This window comes from Poecilia reticulata, chromosome 14, assembly GCF_904066995.2.
Source record: "Poecilia reticulata chromosome 14, P_reticulata-male-v2, whole genome shotgun sequence".
NCBI classification, from domain to species: Eukaryota; Metazoa; Chordata; class Actinopteri; order Cyprinodontiformes; family Poeciliidae; genus Poecilia; species Poecilia reticulata.
In genome coordinates this window covers 18,629,490-18,646,515 of record NC_088843.1, presented here as the reverse complement: position 1 = coordinate 18,646,515, position 17,026 = coordinate 18,629,490, and the positions used below count along the sequence as shown (strand labels likewise).

Sequence of the window (17,026 nt, the reverse complement as noted above, 5' to 3'; positions counted from 1 at the left end):
GTTGTTGTTGGTAGCTTCTGGATGTAACTAATAAAATCTTCCACTACCTACAAGAATCTTTGACTTTCATACTTGTTTTATGTCGATAATGTGTTAAGACCGGCTTATTGAGCTTCTGACTTTCTGCATCCAAAGTTATGAATGAATGTGCACTGCCACCTCCTGGTATCTCGCTACTGCAGGAAACCCAGAGTATGGATTATTTATTCTCATTCTGGCCTGTGAATGCTTTTGGATCTCACAGAAAAAGCTGAAGCGGTTTCTATCCTGAGCTTGCTCCCTCCCACATCCAATAAAAGTTAAGCAGAAAAAGCACAATAAATAAATAATGAGGAACTTGTTGAACATTGTCTTCTCTTATAAAATAATTCAATGCATGCAATGTTGTCTGAGCAATAAGAACCTGTGAAGGTCAATAAACCCAACCTTCAGTGGATCCACTGATCATGGGATAAAATACGCTACACCTATTTTTGTTATTAGAAAAAATGTTATGTATCCTTTTTCAGAAAGAGATAAAATCTCTGACACCTTTTGAGTGATGTACTGTATCCTTCATTTCTGGTACCAACAGATCTATTTGTATCGCGCTTAAACCACTGAAAACAATTACAATCTTGCTTATGAGTTTGCAATGCTTGTTTCTTTATAGGAAAAATACTCATATACTACACGTGGCAACAACATAAAAGAAGACGTGTCATAATTAAAGTGTCATGTTTAGGGGAAATTTTGTATTGTGTGAACAATCAGCTGTAAACTTCCTCTGCTACCCATAAAAGGAGTCAAGAGTCTCTCTCTCAAGTATGTAGTTGCTCAACACACCCTGTCCAGGCCCTTTATAACGGCTCCCTCCAGGTGGGAGACACAAGTTGAGTGCAACAAGGAAACATGAAGACTTTCACGCTGAGTTTTCTCCTGAGCCTTTCGGCTGCAGTGTTCTGCATGCCGGTGTCTCAACCTACACAGCAGGATGAGCAGTTTGCAGAGGTATGTGCACTTATAACATGAATTGAACGTTCTGTGTAGTAAGAAACTAAAATGCTCTTTTAATTCAACAAGTTATGTGTTGATTAGCACATAGGGAGCTAGTCAATAGCAGCAGACTCAAGCCTCTCTGTTCTTTCTCTCCACCAGAACTACCTGAAGAGATTTTTCAACCTGACAGAGGAAAGAGGTCCATCGTTCAGAAGTGGCATCAGCTCAGTGTCTAAGAAGCTGATGGAGATGCAAAAATTCTTTGGCCTTCACATCACAGGGAACCTGGATGCCGACACCTTGGCCATGATGAAGAAGCCACGCTGTGGAGTCCCAGACGTAGATGTTGCTCAATTCTCCACTTTTGGAAACAATCTGAAATGGAACAAGAATGAACTCACATACAGGTGGGAGATCTCAGAAGATCACATGTTCAGTGATGTGTACTATCACAGATGTTGTATGTGGTTTAATGAGGAACATTCTTTATGTCTTCAGGATAGAGAACTACACACCAGACATGCCTGCAGCAGAGGTAGATGAATCCATTGAGAAAGCTCTTCAGGTTTGGGCCAGAGTTACTCCACTCAGATTCACAAGGATTTACAGTGGCATAGCAGACATCATGATCTCCTTTGGTCGTGGTGGTGAGTATCAAACTCTTTTTAAGTTTTCTGTTTTGCATGTTCTTTGATTGTTTCAATCTTAATGAAAGATGATTTTTCTAACAGCACATGGTGATTTTAACCCATTTGATGGACCTGGCCGGACTCTTGCCCATGCTTTCGCTCCTTCTCCCGGCATCGGAGGAGACGCCCACTTTGACGAAGATGAGACCTTCACTTTCCGTTCTAAAAGAGGTAAGTGTGTTCTTTATACTTTATACTCTTTCAGCTCTTCCAAAGCCTGATTGGTCCAACAAGAGGTGTAACTCATCCTCCATTTCCTAGGCTACGTCCTCTTCCTGGTTGCAGCCCATGAGTTCGGCCACTCTTTGGGTTTGTCCCACTCCAACGACCCTGGTGCTCTCATGGCCCCTGTGTACTCGTACCGAAACCCAGACACGTTTGTTCTGCCGCCAGATGATGTCAGAGGCATCCAGTCACTGTATGGTTAGTATCATAAAATCTATGTTTGAACAAACTAGCATGGACTAAACTTCGTTCAGAACCTCTCCATTACTGATTCCTGAGATTTAATGTAATATACCATCTATTTTCCAGGCAAAAATGAGGATCCAATTCCTCCTGGACCAACTGCTCCCCCCACTCCTGATGTCTGTGATTCCTCCCTGGTCTTGGATGCTGTTGCCACGCTAAGAGGAGAGATGTTGTTCTTCAAGAACGGGTATGGTAGAAGCTTAAGTTTCCATTAATTTGAAACTGGAGTCAATGATTTACTTTGCAAAAAAGCTGCTCCAAGATGTGTTTTAAGTTTCTCTATGTCGTTTCTCAGATTTTTCTGGCGTAGGTACTCTCAGAGGGACAACCCTATGCAAATTCTCATAACAAACTTTTGGCCCAATGCTCCTGACAGTGTTGATGCTGCTTACGAGAGTCAGCAGTCAGACAGAGTCTTTCTCTTTAAAGGTATTTGATTTCTGTCTTTTTTAAGTGGTGGAATTTTTATAGTTTACCCAAAAGCCTTTACCCAAATAACTACTTTAAACTTTTTCTTGACAGGTCGTCAAGTTTGGGCTTTCAGTGGCTATGATCTGGTACGGGATTATCCCAAATCGATTTCCAGCTTTGGTTTGCCCAAGGACATCAAGAAAGTTGATGCGGCCCTCAATGACCAAAAAACTGGGAAGACTCTCTTCTTCATTGGCAGCAATTACTACAGGTGTGTTCAACAAGACCAGAAATCATTTGTAAAATGTTGAATTTCAAGTAGAGTCCAGCAGTCTTTTGGATTTTCCTCTTCTAGTTTACACCCAAGCATCGTGCTTTTCTGCTTTTTAATAAGAAATAATGGTCATATTTTATCTTGTCCTTTTCAGCTATGATGAGACTACAAAGACGATGGACTCAGGATTCCCAAAGCGAGTTGATGAAACCTTCTCTGGAATGACCAGAAAGGTGACAGCAGCTTTACAGTACAGAGGTGAGTCACTTCCAAAACCACAGGATTAATGAAATGACTAAATGACTGCAGTGATTCTGTCCAATCCAGTTCATTTTTCCTCACTAACACTTATCATCTCTGCTCTGCAGGTTACACCTACCTCTACAGTGGTCCCTACATGTACGAGTTCAGCTTGAGGACGGGGCGGATGCTGCGTCTGCTGAGAAACAGCCACTTCCTGCCCTGCACCAACAACTAGATCAGCTTTTGAAGAAAACCAATGAAGGTTCAATTAATTACAGGATTCCATCCATAATTTATGATAGAACCTATTTGTACTGTTGTGTTGTCATTTTATATTCTATTAATGTGGATTTTTTTAATGAGTATTTTTTTTTAAGTTTTACATTTATGTTATTTGTACTATTTGATTATTGTTTTGTTTGCATTGCTATTTGCATTTCTATTTAAATAAATAAAATCAAATAGTAAAAAAAAGTGTTTTGTATGCCCCACTTCCAGCACTTTTTGACTGTATCCACAAAAAAGTTATACAAATAAAATGACATGAAAAAAACCCCCCACTAACTATATTTGTTAAATGCATCAATAATGTAACAACATCACAAGTTGGTCCACGTTTTCTAAATTGTTTCACTTTTAGATTCAAACCGTTTCTTCGTTTTTTCAGTCTGCTAAATTGTATCTCACAACAACAAGTGGGGGAGGGTTGCAGCACTCAGGTGGAAAAAGCTTTTGGTTGCACTCGCTTACATGCTGGGTTATCAAAAGTAATTTAGCCAGAAACCGCAGGAAACACTTTTAAATTGTCATATTACAAGCTGCAGAGCTGAGACTGGCTGATTTCAGGTTATGGTCTCGCTCAGCTTTACTTTCATGCCACGGTATTCAGCTTGTCACAGTAAATTAAGCCTCTATCAGCTTCCAGAGCCTGTGCATGCATGCTATATGGAAGATTGCACAACTTTGTTCAACTGAAGGGAAGGAGAGCGGGGATTTTTTCATGGTGGCTCTGAAGAAAAAATTAGATAAACAATGCCATGGGGAGTTTTATTTAGATTTTCCACTCTGAGATCATCCCTACTGCTGTTTACAGTAGGTAATTATTTACATGTAAACATTCAGACAAAAAATAAAGTCAAGAAATGGTAAATATCACAGAGTAGAGTTTTACTTGATCTCACCGCAGCAGAAAAAGAACTGGAAACTTTTGTAGTTATTGAGATTTTGTTCTTTTACTCTGTTTTGTGATATTTTACTGTTTTCTGTTGTACGTTTTCTGAACAGGTTGTTGTTGAAAATGAGAATTTGTTCGACAAACATGATCTTTAGATTTGTGGAAAAAAAGAAAACCCTTTTCTTCACACAATTATGTATTTGTGTTTTTGTGCTACTCTGTGTTGGTACGATCACAATAAAATAAACTAAGGTTTGTCGCACTGTGATGAAACATGAAAAAGTTCCAGAATATTGAACATGCTAACATACTGTGTGTTTCAATGACGCAGGCAGACCGACTAAAACATATGTATGTATATATATATATATATATATATATATATATATATATATATATATATATATATATATATATATATATATATATATATATATATATATATATATATATATATATATATATATATATATATATATTTCTTACATTTTAAAATCCAGAAGAAGGGTAAATATAGAATAAAAATGTCTAGGAAGATATTTTTATTCCCCTTAAAACAGACATAAAGTCTATACTATAACAAAAAGTTAGAAAGAAAGCAACGGTTCTGTGAGGAAAACACATCAAAAAGAAGAAGCTGGTCTAAAAATTCACCACATATTTTAGCATTGTGAGGTTTTGGATTTCACACATCTATCACAAATATTTATTTGAAGAACTGGGATCTTTATGAGGTGTTAATGTTAGCATGTCGGTTTGATACTGAATGGTGCATGAATGCAAATTTGTGCTTTACGGGTTTTGTTACCTCTTTAAAACTTTTTCTGTTAGAATCACTTTCATGGGTCTGAAACTCATTGCGGTGGAAAACTACTTTTGCTTTGTAGGTTGGTGTGAGGACTAAAATATGAATTTTGTTTGTGAGGATTTGAATTACACTACGCAAGTAAAATTAACTCAAAACAATCTCCTAATCAAGATAGGGATACAAACTCGGAAATGTTAGTACATTTGTGTGTGCGTGTGTGTGGTATTAACTCCCCATTGGTTATTGTTGTTCTGTATCTTAAAGGACACAGGGTGAACAGTTACAAAAGTGTCTTTTGCAGTTTCAGGAATGATGATTCAGATGGTCATACTTCCACTACACTCACCATACAATCAATTTGTCACAGTAAAAATCCTAAAATCAGGTTTGGACAAGTTTCTGTCGCACTGGCTTCAGTGACATAATCTGTCCTTCTTTTACGTATTCATGATGTTATTGTATGTTCTGTCGTCTCTCACTCCAGACATGCATTTCTTTCTATCATCACACACTCATAAACATGTTGGGGAAATTATCAATCTAGTGTCTTGACGAACACAGCTCCACCCAGTCTTGTGAAGCCATGATTTTGATTCAAATACACTTTTACTTAAATTACTCCAGATATCTCATCAATAAAACTCATAGGTTTACGTTTTGTACATCCTGTTGTGATTCAAAGCATCAGGTGTTTATGATGTGATTTTAATCCGACAATTAGTCATATCTTCTTTACGTTTACGGATTGCGTTGAACAAAAGAAAAACAGCTGAGTAAAGTTGTGTGGGAGGGGTATTTCTCGGTGCGGATCTCATTCCTGATGTCATAACCACAACATAGTCAGTCACAATTGGTGACGAATGAGTAGTGGGGCTAAAATAAGATGCTAAGACGCGACCGATAGACGAGAGTTTCGTCACTTCATCAAAAATAGTCAAACGTGTGATCAGAGAGAAACAAGGATGTGACAGATTTTGTTGTAGACCACAGGAAATGCACAGCTACATGCAGCGTTTTCTGGTAACAGCAGAAGATGTACGTATCACAGCAGCATGAATGTCTGTCAATTTATCGGGTTGCAGTTTCTTGTTTCAACACAACCTGTTTACATGTGTTATTTAATCAGAACTGAGACGTTTTACACAATGAAGTCGGCTCTGCCCCTCCTGGAGTCCACTGTTATGAAACAGTAACCGCAATGCAGTCTGGGACAAAAGGATTGAGGTGTTACAATGGGATGTTCTTTCGTGACGCAGGTCTTTATGATGTACTGATGGAAAACTGCAGTTCAATAGTGATAGCTGGAGAGAACCATGCTAAACCTTAATTATTTCGTGCACAATGTACCAAATAAGCACACAGTGCCTTACAGCATCCATTCCTACTGCATCTTTTTCAGGTTGCAACAGTACTACAATCAGAAGGGCTCAAACTGTGGTTTGGCTTATGGTAAACTTTAAAATGTGTAGATGGCAGGGCAGCTTTTGTTCACGGCATGACCCAGCTTGTCCAGATTGGCACTCCGACTCCATTAGTGACTTATCGGCAGGGCCAGGAGCCTCAGGGTAGACATTTGTGATCTTTGGATTCCCGGCATTGACCTACGTGGAGCAGACGATTAAAAGAACACCTGACAGGCTTCTGTGATGCATTCATGGTGTGCTTCCAGGTTAGCATGTCAAGAGGGCAAAACGTGTTACAAAACAACAGGGTGTTCGAGGAAGGGCAAACAGAGGTCAATGTAACTTAGCTACGAAGATGATGCCTTTGGTATAAATAATCTGTGATTTTAATTAGAAGCATAATCAAATACAAACTAAAATCTAAGTAAAAAGTATTCAAATCATCAATTCAGTTTTACGTCAATATTTAAATGAAACCTATACAGTACAAATTACTGGCTGTTTCACAATACTATTAAACTGACTTAATTATGGAATTACATTTACTTCAGCAGTCAGTCTTGTTATGCCACTGTCGTATGACGTCTAGTCCTAATTACAGATGGTTTTTTCTGGACTTATCTTCCTCTGCTTTGATCCATTGATCCCTTTTGATCCATGTAATACTTCCTGTGTTTCTGTCCCAAGAGGACAGTTGCTTAACCTGCCTACTCCCCAAACCATCCACCCTATATAACAGCTGACTCCAGTGGGAATCACTACGAACCAACTCAGGAAAGAAGGATGAAGTCTCTCGGTGCCTACCTGCTACTAGGCCTCGCAGCCGCAGTCTACTGTGTGCCTATCTCCAAAGTAACGGTGCAAGATGAAGGTTTTGCAAAGGTATGTTTTGTTTTCTGTCCTGGACAATTCCTTCAGTTTCATTGACTTCACATTGGGTTGTGCTTTGTCCTTTCACAGGGTTACCTGAAGAGATTCTTCAACCTGACAGAGGAGAAAGACCCGTCGTCTCGGAAAGGAGCCGACCGAATGAGCAAGAAGCTGAGTGAGATGCAGAAATTCTTTGGTCTCCGGATAACAGGCACTCTGGATGACGACACCCTGGAGGTGATGAAGAAGCCCCGCTGTGGAGTCGCAGATGAAAAGATTGCCCTATATTCGACTTTTGGAGACGGCCTCAAGTGGAACAAAAACCCCGTCACATACAGGTGGATGGTGTGAAGAGGACCTGTACAATAAAATATGTCATACCCAGTGGTGGTACTGATGTGGTTGACTGTTTTTTTTTTTTTTAAACAGGATTGTGAACTACACCCCCGACTTGTCTCAGGCAGAGGTGGATGACTCCATTCGAAGAGCTCTGGAGGTTTGGGCCAAAGTCACTCCTCTGACGTTCACAAAACTTACCAGTGGCACGGCTGACATCATGATCTCCTTTGCTCGCCAATGTGAGTGGAAGCAAATTTTCTTGTAGAGTCTCATAGGGAGTCAGATTACATCCTTAGTGTCTCCATCAAAAGGGAGAAACTAAAACAGCAAAGACTTTGCTGTGTATTACTCTTCACAACAAAGATTCAGTCACTTCATTATCGAAACATTAAACACGTTTGAAACGGTTGTATCAAACAAGGTTTGCAAACTAATCAGACACTTTCTGCGAACAGCACACGGTGATAACTACCCCTTTGACGGGCCTGACGGGACCCTCGCCCACGCCTTCGCTCCTTCTCCTGACATCGGAGGGGACGCTCACTTTGACGACGACGAGACCTTCACATTTCGCTCAAGTACAGGTATGTTGGTCATTTATACATTATTTTGGGAAGCAACTTTGTTTTCTTTGTAGAAATTGGCCAAGACGACCATTTCTTTATGTACTTTCCTGCTTTAGGCTACGTCCTCTTCCTGGTCGCTGCCCATGAGTTCGGCCACTCTCTGGGCTTGTCCCACTCTGAGGATCGCTCTGCTCTCATGTACCCTCTGTACTCATACAAAGACCCCAACACCTTTGTTCTGCCCCAGGATGATGTCAGAGGCATCCAGTCGCTTTATGGTTAGTGCTTAATTAAACAATTACATCGCTGTGGAAATTAAAGTTCAAACCATTGTTAAGAATCTCGTAAAAAAAAAAAAAGAAAAAGAAAAAAGATGCTGATTATACCTAATTCTGTGAACAAGAAATTATGGATTTAAATTTATTGTGCTGAAATTGTTCACCTCACCTAGGTTCAAATCCTTCTGGAGACACCACAATAGCTACAACAGGTACAAGTCCTTCTGGAGACACCACAATAACTACAACAGGTTCAAGTCCAACTTCAACAGGTTCAAGTCCTTCTGGATACACCACCACAACTACAACTCAGGCTCCCACCATCCCTGATGTCTGCAGCTCACCTGTGGAGTTTGACGCTGTCACCACCTTGAAAGGAGAAATGTTTTTCTTCAAGGACAGGTATCACCCCCTCTCACCCCCATGGCAAAATACTGATATCTAAATCAGAACTTTGAAGCGCCTAGTTCCTTAGCATTAGCAGCTAATGCTAATGTTCGTGTCTGCTCTCAGCTACCTGTGGCATAGCAGCTCCCAGAGCAGCACACCGCAAAAAAGTCTCATCTCAAGCTTCTGGCCCAACGCCCCAACAAGCGTCGATGCTGCTTACGAGAACCCAGGGACTGGCAACGTCTTACTTTTCAAAGGTAATAATCCTCCCTTGTCATTCACCGGATCAGTACTATTTCACAGTTAGCATTAGTCATTCACTGATGTCCCCGTTTTGTTTAAAGGTTCTAAAGTATGGGCCTTCTCTGGAACCCAGCCGGTACCGGGCTACCCGAAGTCCCTCTCTGAATTCGGTCTGCCAAGTTTTATGATGAAAATCGACGCTGCTTTTCACAAGTCTGGGAAAACCTACCTGTTCTGGGGGGGCTACTTCTACTTGACGTGAGTCAGATGTGCACTGATCTCCATTTTAAACATTGAACATTTATTTGCCCTGGTTTTATGCATCTGTACTTTTTATTTTTTTTTTTTGCTTCAGTTACGATGAAAGCAGAAGGGCTGTGGAATCGTTTTCCTGGGTGAGCGAGACGTTTTCCGGAATGAACAACAAGGTGGCAGCAGCCACAGAGAAAGAAGGTGAATTGGCATTAACATCTGAGGGGATATTATTTTTACTGTAAATGCTAGTTTGTACAAATGCTCATTTGTCAAGTTTTGTTTTCTGAGTCACTGGGCTAACAGCTGTAGTACAACAGGGGAATGAAATGGCCAGGTGTACTGACTTTAACTTGCATCAACTTGCATAAGCCTCCCATGATGACCACAATGCCCAATATTTAAACTTTAAACATGACTGACAGGAACAGCTGACTCATTCTGCCATGTCAGCAGTTTTTCCTCATTTCGGTCATGCTGCACTTGTCAAACTCAACTTTAATACTAAATATGGGCATACAAGCCATCCAGCCGTTATATATACCTGCTTATACGTTCAGGGGGGGGCGAGTCTGATGAATTAGGTCTTATTTCCAGGCATCAGAGTCTAACCTTTAATCTCTGTTTTTCAGGTTATGCTCACATCTACAGTGGCCCCTACATGTACATGTATGACCTAGGGAGCGGGAAGTTGCTACGTGTGCTGAAGAGCACCTACCTGCTTGGCTGTAATTAGCTTACGCCGCTTCATTTTTGCCATTACGTAGCTTTTCATCTTATCTAAGAATGTACTTCATGTAGAGGTGGTGGGATAAAATGTAGGCATGCACTCTTCTGAATTAAAAAAATAACCAAAAAAATAAAAAAATGTCATCACTTAGTTGGAGCTGTAAACATTATTTGTCCAATGAAAGTGTGAATAAAGAAGAAAGAATCATCATTCGACATTTTATGGTCATCATTTCTTTTCACAAGAACATTCCCACATTTTTATTTAGGGGTATCACTAGAGTGAGCTAAAAGCAAACACAAACCATTTTATTTGTAAAAATGAAAGTAAGATGTATCCTTTTTCTTCCACTTGACAGCATCGTACTACTTTGCGTTGGTATTTAACAGAAATTTCCAATAAAACACACGCAAGATTAGAAATCCAACACGGTTCAAGATGAAGACGGATGTTTGAGAAGCACTTTGTCCAAGTCTACGTCATGTTCTCCAATGTGCAGCTGGTAAATGACGGAAATATAAGACGTGATGCCTTCCAAGGAGTTCAGTGCCAGTTTGAACTGTTGGAGATGAATAATCAAATGAGTCAACAGATGAAACAACGACGTTGACGTGCTTTCTGTCATGTTTTGGTCTCACAGCTCCCTCTGTACTTCACTCCAAAGCATTTCTCTTTCCCCAGATCGGTGGAGGCATCCCCGATCTAAATGAACACTTTTCTTTTGTCTTAATCACAAGTTTAAAAAAAGTTAAAGTTGCTGCTCAAAAAGAAGTTAATACCATAATCTTAAATTAGTGCTGTTTTCTAAACAAGACAATCCTGATTTAAAATGACAAAATACTGTTATCTTTCTCCTGGTTTGAAATGTTTCCTGGCCATTTCTCTCTTGCAGAGCTTAAATCACAAAACCAAAACATAAATTAATGAAGGAACTAACAAAGTAACTAAAGTCTATTTTGAGCCCAAATTACTCAAGAATCAAGTGTGCTTTTTGTTGTACACCAAAAACATATTGCACACTACATACAACATAAGTTTATACTTATTGAGAAAAAATAGATAAGTTACTAATTTTCCAAGCAAAATCAGTTCTTTGATTAGTAATAAAAGGCCAGTTACTTGACATGCAGCCGTCTTGATCTGACCTCTGCCTTTTGCTTAATCTGCCAGTCAAATCTGCTGGTCTCTTTCGCCACTTTGATGTAATCTGCCACCTTTCAACTTTAAAATCTGTACAAAAGCACTTTGTTCCAATCGTTCCCATCGAATTCTGTTCGTATTCAGACCACTGTGATGGAAAAATTACTGTCGAAAAGTGACAGTAGGAAGCATCACGAACAAATAAGACCACTCTTACACTCACAGTGGCAATAATTTACAATCTAAAAATTCACATTGCATTGTTTTAGGTGCAAAATGTGTCTGTCTTCTTTATTAGTACAAAGTTTGATTTGTGATCATTTCCTGGGGAAATCCCAGCAGTGTGATTTGTCTTTGTGCATGCTTTAAGTTGAATTAAAAAGGTCACTCTCAAGCATAATGTGTGTAGACGCTGCCTGTCAATGTACTGTAGGAACTATAGAGGCCAACAAAGTCTCAACTGAGACTGAAATATGACACCTTAGACCCACGAGTTATGCAAGTGAAAGATTTTAGCGTCATGTTTTCTCCCCTCACGAAGCCCGTAACAGGGTATTTATTGGCATGTGAATCAGTGTGAGAAAATACATTTTACTTGTAAAAAAATCCTCTTTCTGAATCCTCCCAGTCAACAGTTAACGGTTAATCAAAACAGGCCTGTTCAAACACTTGAAAGAATGTCTTACTGCCCAGTTATGCAACTCGTGCTGCCTCCCACTTTCACTGGAGCTCTTCAAGTGAAGAAGACCTGAAAGGTTCTCCTTTGCTTTTGTGTTGGAAGGAAAGTGCAATGGATTCGATGAACGCTGTAAAAGCTGTGATGATTCTGGTGTGTACAGCAACCTGTGGAGCCATGCCCACCTCTTCACCCCGTCAAGAAAATCTCTCCAAAGCCCAGGTAACAAAGACAAGCTGCATTATGCCTCGTTGGTTAAATCTAATCAAGGTGTCAACTTGAAAGCCTGTGAAATGGATAGAAAACATGTTTTCTATTATTAAACGTATTTAAGCTTGTTTAAGAACAAATCATGTTCTCAAAGACACCTTTGAATATAGATATATATTTTATTTGGACGGTTATTTGGGGCATTGATAATTCAAACTCATTTTCAGAAATGTTAAGATTTTACATCCGTATACATGTTGAACGTGAATGCATTTTCTGTATTACATTTTTGTGTAGCTGATATAATTCAGCTTTAAAAAATGAAGATCAAACCTAAACAGAGTGATTGAGCTCAGATTTGAGTGCTAATTTGCCAACTATTTTGATTTAGTACCGTGACCAACATCATTTGGACCCTACAAGCTTTTTACCTGTGCGCAGACTGGCAGGGTTGCACTGACCCTGTGTGTGCTTTCACCAGTTGTTTTTATTTTTGTATGTGTGCGTGCGTGTGTGTGTCTGTATGTGGTTTTGGTAACTGATGGCCTGATGGGAAACCCCCATTTTCCCAATTTCCAACCGTGACAGCTGTCACACTCCTGAACATCGAGCTCATATCACAAACAGCTGTTAAATACAGAAAATGCCGACTAGAAATAATTTTTCTGTCATCGCTCTGGCGCCCACTCAACGCGGCGCCCCTATGTGTTGCATATTATTGCATACCCACAACTGAGATAACCTTAGTAAATATGTAAATGTTTGTTTAATCTAAGATAATCTCCATGGCACGACTGGCTTTCTATTTCACTGGCCTTCTTAAAATGTTTCCAGAACTACCTGTCTCAGTTTTTCTCCGAAGTCGGGGTCGCTTCTCCCTCCTCTGTCGTGCGGAGCTCTCTGGACTCTTTCAATGACACGTTAAAAAAAATGCAGGAATTCTTTGGTCTGGAAGTGACAGGGCAGTTGGACTCTAACACTCTGGAAGTGATGGCTCGCCCCCGCTGTGGTTTCAACGACATGGCCAGATACGGCCACTTTGATGGCCGACCAAAGTGGAACAAGGCTGTGGTCACATACAGGTACTACAATCAGAATCCCTGCGCGAGGGTCATCCAGATGTGAAACTCAACAGAAACACTTATGAACACGTTACTCTCTTTTCCTAACACAGAATTACCGACTACACACCAGATATGAGCCAAAGAGACATCAACTCCACCATAGCCAAAGCCTTCAAGCTGTACAGTGATATTATTCCTCTGGATTTCCAACAGTCAGACAGTGAAACAGCTGACATCATGATTAAGTTCAAGTCTGGAGGTGACCATGTTCCACAAGTTTGTTTGTCTTTTTAATGTGCTTGTTTTAGTGTTAATCCACATCTCGTTTGAAAAGCAGACCATGGGGACTTTGCTCCGTTTGACGGTCAGAATGGTGTACTGGCACATGCGTTTTCTCCTGGAGAAGGCAATGGAGGGGATGCCCACTTTGACGAGGATGAAAACTGGACTCTGACCTCAGAAGGTAAAGAATGAATTAATTTAGCTTCTTGTTAGAAAACATTTTAAAGAGATTCACTTTTACTGAAACATTATAAGAGGAGATCCAAAAGTGCGTGCATCCATCTATCCATCCATCCGTCCATTGAGCCATTGAGGGCTTATTAGAGATCAAGTCATGTAGAGTCTTGGAAGGGGCTCCAGATCTTCCACTCCCCAGTTACTCCAATGAAATCTGGAGCCAGTTGTTAGATATAATCTCTCCAAATTTGGTCTGAACCAACGTTTTCTCCCACAAGGTTGTTTGCTAAAAACCTCTATGATGAAGACGTACGTTAGCCAAAAGTCATGAGGCCAAACATTTAAGCAGTCTGGAGCCTTTTCATGAACTTTCACGATTAAAGGAAACCATGGTATTGAAGAAGCGAAGTGAAGAGGTGAATTGAACTGGAGACTATAACTTTTTCCCAGTTCTAACTAACCAATGAAACCATGGTAGCAGCAGGAGGAACTTACCTAACTTTAATTATCCAGCCCTATGAAATGGAGAGGAGGACATCACCACAGACAATGAGACGAAACAACGAGGGGCTTACCTTCAGCGGGAACGGGGTTGTGTCATACAGTTACGCCTATGTGGGGCACTTAATTCCTAAAACAGAAATTGCTACAATACAAATTGTACATTACAAATGGTAATCGGTTCGTATCATCCCACATTCCCAAATCAGTCGCTATGCACGTCGTCTTGTCGGCCTTGACGGTCCCGATCATCAGAATACAAATCTGAAGAGACTCGATTCTTGACATCTAGCTATCAGTTCAGGGTGTTTCTGGTATATTTTTGTTCTTCATTTACTCCCAGGAAGACTTCCTACATTTTTTCATGTACCAAAAAAGGCTTGTTCTTCCATTTCCACTAATAAACAACCAGACAGTTTAACACTGCATGTCAAGAACCGAGGACCCCCAAAATTCATCGACAAAAACGCTAAAAAAACAAAATTATTTCACTTTGAGGGCAGAGAAATCTATCCCTCATGCAAGATCAATATTTTGAGATTTGATTGTGGTTCTCTTTTAAAGCTGTCTTGCACCCACGTTGACCTCAATGGTGTGTTTTTGCAGGAGCCAACCTGTTCTTAGTTGCTGCACACGAGTTTGGCCATGCGCTAGGGCTGGTTCACTCTCAGGATGAGACAGCCCTGATGTTCCCCACCTACAAATATGTGAACACGGATAGATACACACTGCCAGATGATGACAGGGAAGGTGTGCAGGCTCTCTACGGTAAGAACTAATCAACTGCAGACCCTCGAGAACATTGAGGAATGAAGCAGAATTGAATTCTCCTGATAACCTGCTCTTCCGATGTTCCTCTCTTAAAGGAGTCAGATCAGATATTCTCCCAAAACCGCAGCCTGAGGCAACATCAGAACCTCCTCCGGACAGGTGCAACAGGGACCTGGTGTTTGATGCAGTGACCACAATAGGAGGGAAACTTTTCTTTTTTAAAGACGGGTGAGGCTTTTCCTACAATAATTTAACTAACTAACATAAATTCTAATGAAGAAACAACAACAAAATCGCACATATTGCCACAAAGTTTTGGATTTTGGGGGTTTTTTTACACTAAATTGTAATTTTATTGTAATTTTTCATTTGATTTATTTATTCTTTTTTTTTTTGTCTTATTGCTTTTTTCAGATATTTCTGGAGAAAGGGCGGCCGCTGGGAGGGCATCACCAGGCATAAAATTCAGTCTGTCTGGCCTGGAATCCACAAAGTTGACGCAGCTTATGAGAATAAGAACAGGAATACTGTCATTTTCTTTGAAGGTATGAATTACCTGTAAATAAAAATGTAATGTTGAGGAATCAACAAATAGACAAATAAATAAGGAATGCTAGTCTAACATAATCCATAACCTTAACTTCTTGTCTCAGGGAATCAATACTGGCAGTTTCGAGGTAAAACCGTCCTGCCTGGTTATCCCAAACGTCTCAGCGACTTCGGCTTCCCTTCGTCAGTCACCAAAGTGGATGCTGCTGTTCATGTGTCCACTATAAGCAAAACTCTTCTCTTTGTAAACAACAAATACTGGAGGTGAATGATGCGACAAGCAGGCCTGAAATCAGATCCAGAAAGTACTTTCATTTAAAGGAATTTTCTCCGCACAGCTACAACGAAGGGCGGCGCAGAATGGACCGTGGGTACCCCAAATTCATCCACAGGCATCTGCCTGGGGTTGGTCACAGAGTGGATGCTGCTTTTGAGAACAGAGGTAAGGGCTTGGTTAAAGGTTAGTCACTCTGGCAAAATCATGCTGCGGTTCAACACAATGTCAGTGACGCGTCTGACCCGTTGTAGGTCATCTGTACTTTTCCTCCGGCTCAAGACAAACAGAGTACCACTACCAACGAAGAAGAGCGCTTCACACTCTGATGAACTACTTGTGGCTGGGTTGCTGAACACCTGTTCTGTATTTCACTCAGGATTTTAAAGGTTGAGACACATGGTAAAAACTGATTATGTTCCCGCTCACCAGCAAATCGCATTTTCTTTGGTTTGTTTGGAGAGAAGACGAGTAAAAACATCTACATGTACTTTACTACACATATACAATAATGCTGTAAATCTTGCAGTTTACAAAAATACCATTACAATTCTTTTGTTGGGAAGGTTGTTTTGATATGGCAACTATCAATGTAGTAAAAAAATTATGCAGTTTTAAATTGTTTTTGTTTTGTTTTTTTCATGTAATAATTGCAATGAATCTCCATAAGAGACAAGTGCCATTAATATTTTCTATAGGTTGAGAAAAATATATATTTATTTTTTACATAATTTTCCACAAATATCAACAACCCAAGGGAGAAAATGTGTATATTGTTCTTTGTTTTTATATTTACTTTAGAACATAAAATCAGAAATAAAATGATTGGTGTTAAAAAAAAAAAAGACAGCTGTTGTAGAAATAGAAAACTAGAGGTGGTCTTTTTTTCGAAGGGTCATGTAACATTTACGGCTCTAAAAGAGTTTTAGTTAGTTGGACTGAGGGAAAAAATTACTCTTTGGATTATGAAGGTTGTAAACCTCTGGAATAAAAAAAAACATCTCACACAGGTGCGCACCTGTCAATCTCAGAATAGGGTGACAAAATAAAACAAACAAAACAACAACAAAAAAACACCGTAAGTCTGGCAACATCTAAGAAAAAGTGTTTTTTTCCTCATTAAAAAATCTTGAGGAGGTTAAGCCTGTAGGACAGACAAATTGAGCCTGCTGCTTCTCATCAACAGCTTGCCAAAGAGTTCAGATACTCCTGGAAGCCAAAATAAAATATAAGCAATTATTTTGTGTATGTTTCAGTAAAATT

The 17,026-nt window shown here is 39.9% G+C and overlaps 2 protein-coding genes across 2 annotated transcripts; both read left to right on the top strand.

Moving 5' to 3' along the window:
- The first annotated feature begins 848 nt into the window (after positions 1-848).
- Positions 849-4,219, top strand: LOC145554961 (collagenase 3-like). Its single transcript, XM_081615953.1, has 10 exons — positions 849-990; positions 1,138-1,385; positions 1,477-1,625; positions 1,710-1,838; positions 1,929-2,090; positions 2,202-2,325; positions 2,434-2,567; positions 2,661-2,820; positions 2,978-3,081; positions 3,192-4,219. Exons 1-10 carry the CDS (start codon positions 892-894, stop codon positions 3,299-3,301), a joined length of 1,419 nt encoding a protein of 472 aa, XP_081472079.1. The 5' UTR covers positions 849-891; the 3' UTR covers positions 3,302-4,219.
- Positions 4,220-7,212: 2,993 nt separating this feature from the next.
- Positions 7,213-16,382, top strand: mmp30 (matrix metallopeptidase 30). The gene is made up of 21 exons (XM_017308539.2): positions 7,213-7,333; positions 7,412-7,659; positions 7,751-7,899; positions 8,116-8,244; positions 8,343-8,504; positions 8,678-8,906; positions 9,018-9,151; positions 9,239-9,395; positions 9,493-9,590; positions 10,022-10,117; positions 10,478-10,497; positions 11,936-12,157; positions 12,980-13,227; positions 13,320-13,468; positions 13,547-13,672; positions 14,776-14,937; positions 15,036-15,168; positions 15,355-15,485; positions 15,594-15,753; positions 15,828-15,931; positions 16,018-16,382. Exons 1-21 carry the CDS (start codon positions 7,235-7,237, stop codon positions 16,116-16,118), a joined length of 3,057 nt encoding a protein of 1,018 aa, XP_017164028.2. The 5' UTR covers positions 7,213-7,234; the 3' UTR covers positions 16,119-16,382.
- The last annotated feature ends 644 nt before the right edge of the window (positions 16,383-17,026 follow it).

Bases quoted from the DNA above. Each gene is read 5' to 3' on its own strand.
- LOC145554961 (XM_081615953.1), top strand. From the start codon at position 892: ATGAAGACTTTCACGCTGAGTTTTCTCCTGAGCCTTTCGGCTGCAGTG. The intron at 991-1,137 runs GTATGTGCACTT...TCTCTCCACCAG, and splicing joins AGGATGAGCAGTTTGCAGAG to AACTACCTGAAGAGATTTTT. The intron at 3,082-3,191 runs GTGAGTCACTTC...TCTGCTCTGCAG, and splicing joins AGCAGCTTTACAGTACAGAG to GTTACACCTACCTCTACAGT.
- mmp30 (XM_017308539.2), top strand. From the start codon at position 7,235: ATGAAGTCTCTCGGTGCCTACCTGCTACTAGGCCTCGCAGCCGCAGTC. The intron at 13,673-14,775 runs GTAAAGAATGAA...GTGTTTTTGCAG, and splicing joins CTGGACTCTGACCTCAGAAG to GAGCCAACCTGTTCTTAGTT. The intron at 15,169-15,354 runs GTGAGGCTTTTC...TGCTTTTTTCAG, and splicing joins CTTTTCTTTTTTAAAGACGG to ATATTTCTGGAGAAAGGGCG.